Source organism: Geospiza fortis, unplaced genomic scaffold, assembly GCF_000277835.1.
Source record: "Geospiza fortis unplaced genomic scaffold, GeoFor_1.0 scaffold172, whole genome shotgun sequence".
Taxonomy (NCBI): Eukaryota; Metazoa; Chordata; class Aves; order Passeriformes; family Thraupidae; genus Geospiza; species Geospiza fortis.
This window is the reverse complement of record NW_005054309.1, coordinates 9,606,246-9,613,132: the sequence shown is the minus strand read 5'-3', so window position 1 is coordinate 9,613,132 and position 6,887 is coordinate 9,606,246. Positions and strand designations below refer to the sequence as shown.

At 43.2% G+C, this 6,887-nt stretch overlaps 1 protein-coding gene across 2 annotated transcripts in view; it reads right to left on the bottom strand.

Moving 5' to 3' along the window:
* SI (sucrase-isomaltase) overlaps nt 1-6,887 on the bottom strand; it is a 42,211-nt gene that overhangs the window by 1,071 nt on the left and 34,253 nt on the right. Inside the window, exons 37-46 of one of the 2 annotated variants that reach the window (XM_031055381.1) lie at nt 6,702-6,835; nt 6,134-6,168; nt 5,926-6,042; nt 4,625-4,773; nt 4,022-4,106; nt 3,871-3,927; nt 3,159-3,283; nt 2,845-2,933; nt 1,569-1,618; nt 184-348 (exon numbers count right to left, since the gene is read on the bottom strand). In XM_031055381.1, the coding sequence (XP_030911241.1) occupies nt 184-348; nt 1,569-1,618; nt 2,845-2,933; nt 3,159-3,283; nt 3,871-3,927; nt 4,022-4,106; nt 4,625-4,773; nt 5,926-6,042; nt 6,134-6,168; nt 6,702-6,835 (1,006 nt within the window). The remainder of the gene's footprint in view (nt 1-183; nt 349-1,568; nt 1,619-2,844; nt 2,934-3,158; nt 3,284-3,870; nt 3,928-4,021; nt 4,107-4,624; nt 4,774-5,925; nt 6,043-6,133; nt 6,169-6,701; nt 6,836-6,887) is intronic. The other variant, XM_031055382.1, reaches the window with a different exon arrangement.

Here is a 6,887-nt window from a genome sequence, read left to right as displayed (position 1 = left end):
TAGAAATATTTTTTTAAATTTGGTAAATATATAAATATTTTTTAAAGGCTAATAAAATATTTTAATGTACTAAATATATATATATATTTTAAATATGGTAAGAAAAAATGTTTTAAATATTTTAAATCTCCAGAGGTTTTAGAGCACAAGTGCAGGTCTTCAACCCTTCAAGCAGCATCTCACCTTGTTGCTGTAGTCAGTCTGGTGGTTTGATGGGATTGCTGCCCCGTTCTGTGTCACTGTCACCTTGGTGACACTGCTGGGCACCCCCAGGACCCTGATCTCAGTGAACATGAGGTTGTTTGGGTCCGTGTAGTTCTTATGTGTAACTGTGATCTCCAGAACGTTCTGGAAGGAAGAAGGAAAGGCGAATATCAGAGGTTGGGGTTAGGCTGGTACAAATCCAGAGCAGCTGCCCCTGGGTCCCTGGAGCAGCTGGGACAGTGGAAGGTGTCCCTGCCATGGAATGAGATGGCTTTTGTGTCCTTCCCAACCCAAACTATTTTCTAATTCTGTGAAATCCACTTCAGCTTTTCATTTGCTATCCTCACCCCAGGTTTTTTTGGTTTTTTTTTTTTCCACTTTTTTATTTCCTAACACCTGTGTGTTGCTATTTATTTTTCAGATACTGAAAGCTTTTCTCCACTTTATTAACATGGCCAAACCCTGGGCTATGCTGTGCTTTAATTGCCACTCAGCTGTGAAGAACAAGAAATTCTCAACCCCTGGCTGGGCGGCAAGAGCTGCAGGACAAAGCCCTCCTTCCCTGCCCTGTGGCACCTTCCAGGTGCCCTGAGAGCTGCTCCAGCCTCTTCTCCTCTCCTGCTTTTCCCCTCCCAGAACAGCTCCTGCCTCCCCATGCCCTCCCTCAGCACTCACAGCTCCCCCTCATTCAGTTACTGCGATTTTAAGTGGGTTTTGGATTTCTTTAGGATGTGCCCAAAAGTGCTGTGACATAATTCCATGTGTTTGGTGCTCAGAGGGTGAGTGTTTCTCACTGTTGGTTGATTCAAGACCTCTTTAATTAGGCTTTTCCTTAGGAGGTTTTTGTAAGAGCAGGGAAAGGTGCTTTTATTTTATAATCTCCTTACAACTGCAAATATTGAGCGTTTGCAAAACAAACTCCCTTCCTTAGCAATTAACACCCTTTTATTTGACAAAGACAGAATTAGATGAGAAGAAAGAACAGTGTGGATAAAATTAGAAGACATTGTGGCACACTGGAAAATAATGAAATAAGAAAGTGTGTTTTCTCCTACTATAGAAAGAGCTTTTCTTTTAAGCCAAAAGTCCCTGTAATTAGAGCCTAATTTATTTCCAGATATTCCACTGGTTATGGAAATGAAATCTGACAATTGTGCTTAACAATACTCTTCAGATTCTCTCCTAAATTCATTCTTAACACAATTTAATCACATTTCTTGCAGCCTAATCATCTGTGAGCACAATTTAGTGTAAGGTTGGGATACATAGACATTAGGAAGACCCAAATTAAAATACCCATAGTTAAAAATACAAAAAAAATCACCTGAAGTGGCTATTAAATAAATATGAGCTAATGTGATTACCTGCTTAGCAGTAAATGATGTCAGCAGGTAAACACCATCTTCATATGCATCTGTTAAAAAGAAAGAATGAAAGAAATTTAATAAAATGTCTTTTGCTGGCCACCTTATTTAATACATTATCAAAATTTCTGTCCACAGACAGCTTACAAATACAAGGGATGTATTTATATGTAAATAAAGAGAAGTTGTGCATTTCCAGGAGATGAATGCTATTAGACATATATCAAAGACAAATACTTTCAGTGTATATAAAGCCGAAATGAGGATAAAAGTAGAACTTTTTAGGGGTAGGATATAAAAGCAGGCAAAGAAACAGCACTAGGGAGATCAGGGGAGCTTAGATGAGGAGAAAAATGTTTGTTTGAAACATTGAAGGAATGCAGAGTCATTTCCCACATCCCCCTCCATTGCCAGGTGACGATTCCAGGTGACACCTGACGGGTGCTGCCTCTCTGAGGCCCCTGCTGGTGTTTCCCCAGCGCTGTGGTTCAGCTGTCACTGCCCTCAGAGCAGTGCTGATCCCTGTCCTGCCTTCCCACACTCCTGGCAGTGCCACCCTGGGAGATGCCCCACTCAAATTCCATTTACCACCAGCTTTCCCCAAATGTGGCTGTCCTTTCTGGATTCCAGTGCTGGCAGAGGGTGTGAAGCACCTCCAGATCCACCTCCAGCCTCCTGCAAACTCCCCCCAGGTCCCCATGCAAGGCACATTTCCTGCATTCCTGGTGGGAATCTCACTGTTGTTACAAGGGTAGTGCTCTCTGGGTGGGGAGGAGAAATGCCAGCTCAGTGTCTCTTACCAGCAGACAATTTAAATTTAGCCACGTTGAGGAGATCAGTGAGAGCTCTCACATGATCTGTGGTTATGGTTCCCACAGGTTTGAGGAGGAATCTTTGTTACCTGCCTTTCCTCAGGCCCAGGGCATGAGGAATTTATACAGCAAATTTATACAGCAAATTAATTCTGTAAATCACAGCGTGGTGTGGCTTCTGTCAGGAAGGATCATGTTTCTGTAATGTTGGTCTGCAGGTTTCATTTCAGTTTTGCCTCTGAAGGTGAGTTCAGATCTGTGCCCCAGAAACGGCCTTGGCCAAGTCCACCCCTTCCACCCCAGAGTTCGTTCCCTCTCTCCCCAGTTCACATCCTTGGGTTTGGTTTTGTCTGCTTGAATTGGGGCTTTGAACATCCCCAGGGATGGAGCCTCACTTGGCAGTATCCAACCATTTTCACAGGAAAAAAGAAGGGTTTTAGGGAGGGAAGAAGGGCTGGCCATACCGATGCGAACCCCATCGTCCCAGTAAAGGTGTCCTGCTGCGAGCTGAGCATCATCCAGGGCCACCGTGAGTCCCATCGGGTTCTTCCGGCTGTGCAAAACACAATTTCCTCTCAATTCCCTCAGCTGGTCACATTCCATATTCCCCAAATGGTAATTCCTTTCCAGAAAAGTCGTGAACCACCCAACTCACCTCCCATAGCCATCTTCCCGTCCCATACTACTAAAGAGCATTAGGAAAAAAACCAAAAAAATAAAAAACCACAAAAAACCACCAAAAAGACAAATTACATTTAAAATTTTCACTTCTTCCTACCTGTAAGCAGTTGTTCTAGCAGGTGCTTGCCAAGGCAGGATGTATCCACCTCGGATGTGCAGGTTGATGTGCTCCAAAGGAGCTGACAGAGTTTGGAATTGTTTCCTAAAGCCAGTATCTGAGTTCTATGGACAAAAAAAATATGAATTATTACAGGGTTTTCCTTCAGAACAAAATGTAATATTTCTCTAGAGAGGTTAATTAGGAGTTGTTACTACAGGAGTAACTATTAATAAGAGAAACCCTGAAATTTTGGGTCTATAAAAGGCTGGCCTGACCATGGGTGATGGCAAAGAGGCCAAGCAGGTGAAACACAAACCTGTGATTAATGGAGTTTTGATCCTGCTCTTCCTATTTCCAAATCTTTTATTATTTTCCAAGAAAAATTATGCAGCTAAACCTGTTTTTTTCTTTCTTCATTAGAGAATTCCATTACAAAAACCTTCTGTGTATCATTTGAGGGTTACAAAAAGTGAAAAGAATTGTAAATTAAAGGTATGAACTTCGCCTTTTCATTTATCATAACTCTGGTCGTGTTATTATACATTATTATAAAGGAATCGAGGATTTTTATAATTTTTTTTTATGTTTCTGAGAACTTATATTAAATGCAAATTAGGCAGGAGAATGTTCCCACCTCCCTGCCATGCTCAGCACTGTGAAAAGACAGAAAATCCAAGTTTTAAAATAAAATTTTTTTAGGATGACTTACTGTGTGGTAATCATACCAGCGGGCATCGGGGAAGTAAGCGTTCACAGTCCGATCATTCTGCAGTTAAACACACAAATTTTAGGCACCTCAAATAAAAAAAGTGAAGCTCAGTTGAACTGCCTTTCAGTAACGAATAAGCTTAAGAGCTCACCTCTTTCATCACAGGGCTGATGAGCAGGGCAGGACCCCAGAGGAACTGCTTGTCGATGTCCCACGTGTTCTTATCTCCCACAAACCTGCCAGGAGCAGACAGCCAGAGCTGAGCTTTCCCAAAAAGTTCCTCCTTTAACACCCTTCTGGCAGTAATTTCACCTACTCTTTCTTGGATCTGTTTCCTCATTATTGCTGTTAATATTTCAGAGATCAATTAACAGCTCCACAAAGATCCTGATGTGACACTCATTAGAGAAATGCAACTTAGTGCTTAGCTTTAAGGGTTTGGTCCATTTCTCTGCTTTTGCTTTTCAAGTACATTGGGACAACAAAACTCTAAAAGTCTTGCACTTATTATATACAGTAATTAAATCTTGGACAGACTGGGACAGACTTTTTAATTTGAGCCACTGTTTTCTGAGCTTCTTCGTAAAAAGCAAATCGCTACATGCAAAAACTCAGTTTTTCCCAGCCAAGACTTGGTGTTTTTTAATTGTAGGGGGAAATGCTGTAACAAAGAGACAACTCTGTTGTTAGGGGGTCACAACTAGAGGAGTTTTATGGGAATTCTTGGTGGGGAGAGCAGGGCAATTGCACTCACTCGTGGAGAACGGGGCGGATCACGGTGCTGCCCTGGGCGTGGGCGTCGTGCAGCAAGGTGTAGAGGTAAGGTAACAGGGTGTATCTTATGTTCAGTACATCCCTGGACATCTGTACAAATTTTTCATCCCAGGAAGCAGGATCTTGCCTCTGAAAGAGAGTGTTGTTAGAGAAGCTGTGTTGGACTGCGTGAGAAAGCTAAAAAAAGCAAGTCAACACAGCAAAACAAACCAAGGAAATTTCCTCTCTGAAGCAGAGCATCTTCATTTGTTTATTCTTCGCCTCAGGAGCAAGTGAAAACTGTGGCTGTCACTGTCAGCCCCAGGAGGGGAAGTAGAAAGAGGAAAGCTGATAAAAACCCAGGAGAAACAGTAAAAATGTTTAATGCAAAGTGTCCCCAAGGTGTGACACGTCCCAGGGCACATCACCCAGGAGCCCGAGGCACCAAGGACTGCTGTCAGGAGAGCCTCAAGTCTTTATTAAATGTAGGAACAATACCTTGGCAAATTGGGTAGGGCTGGAAGCACCACGATAACCCTGAATCTGCATTTTGAAGCTTTCAGGGTCCGTGGAAGGTGTGTGCTGTGAGATAAAGCAGCTGCCTTTGAAAAGGAGACTTTAATCCATTAGATATTTGCCATCTGAATAGCTCCACTCTGCTGGACCTGAAGCTTTCCCTGCAACACAAGTGCTGTTTCCCTTTTTTTCATTTTCCCAGTTATCTTGTTTTACAGCTTTCTCCACTCCACTCCTTAGCCTGCATTTAGGCAATTATTTCCCTTTCCTTTCAGCAGAAATACAATATCTGATGGTGGCAAACAGGCAGAGCACACAAATTCCTGAGTCTCACTCCAGCATCTTATTACACTGCCCCATTTTCTCATTTGTTCTATAATTATGGGCAATTAGGGCTGAGAGCACCGAGGTCAGTTGCCATAAAATCTCCATTTTAGCCCTGCTGTAGCTCATTGAAATCCAAATGGCACAGAGGGGAAAATATGCAGAGTTCAGATTCAGTGAAAGCAAAGTTAGAAGGGGCTTCCTTCAAGTGTCCAAATCCCAGAGCAGCCCCTCTGTGGGTACAAAACCTCCCAGGTGATGGGGAGGCTCACAGCAGAGCCAGCATAGAAATAATGACAATTTTAATTTGATAAAGAGCCAAAAGTGTTCTGTTTTTCTGCATTTGACTCGGAATGTTTTGGGTTTTTTTTGAGCCAGGGCAGTTGTGCGTTGTTCTGTCTGGTTTTGCCTTTGTGTTGCAAAGGCCCAGCTGCTATGAACTATTAAAAAATTGCAACTCACCCGTGTTCCTTTCTCGTTGTGATTCCTGGAATATGGGTAAAAGGCACCCAGCTGCATCCAGCGGACACACAACTCATACTGTGAGTCTTTGAAGAAGCCACAGATATCAGCTCCCGTCTGAAATTTTCAGAATAACCCAAATGGAAAACTGTATTATCATGTACAACATCACGGTAATTAAATAGAAGTTAATAACTCATTAGCTTACATAAGATATTCCAAAGAGACTGAACTCCATCATGCCTGAAAAGAGAAATAAATTGGAGTTACTCGCTGGGGTTTTTTTTTTATTTTATGGTTACATAGACAGTGTTTATTACACTACTGATTTAGAAGAGAAAAACCAAATCCAAGCCCCACAATTTCTCTAATGTGTTGTGTTTTCCTGCTACAGAAGGAGATTGGATGTGGGTGGACAGGAGCAAATTAAAAAAAAAGAGTGGCAGGACACAGGGCATGGAAGGGCCTGATCCCAAGGGAATTCAAGGAGTTCCCAGCACCTGGTACAGGAGGAAGTAAGAAGAAAAACTGAAAAAGGAATTGACCACAAATTCTGGTTGCTGAACAATTATTTTCAGCTAAAAATCACAGGAATACAACAAGCCAGGAGGCGAAGGAGAAGCAAAGCCAGGCTGGATAATGCTTGGAGGAGCCTGGCGTGTGCACAGTGTCCCTGCCAGGGCAGAACTGGATTTAGGGCTTTAAGGTCCCTCCCAACCCAACCCATTCCGTGATTGGGTGCTCCCAGGCATGCAGCCCCTTTCCCTGGCACGTACCAATAATGGATTTGTGCAGCTGGTCCCAGGCTGCCGTGTTGTCCCCCAGCCAGTGTCCCACCCATCTCCCGCTGCTGGGGTACGTGGAGCGGCTGATGATGATCCCGCGCTCCTTGGTGGCGCCTCGCAGAGCCCTGCGTTGGGAACAGGCACAGAAACAGCTCACAGGAGAAACACTGCACCAGA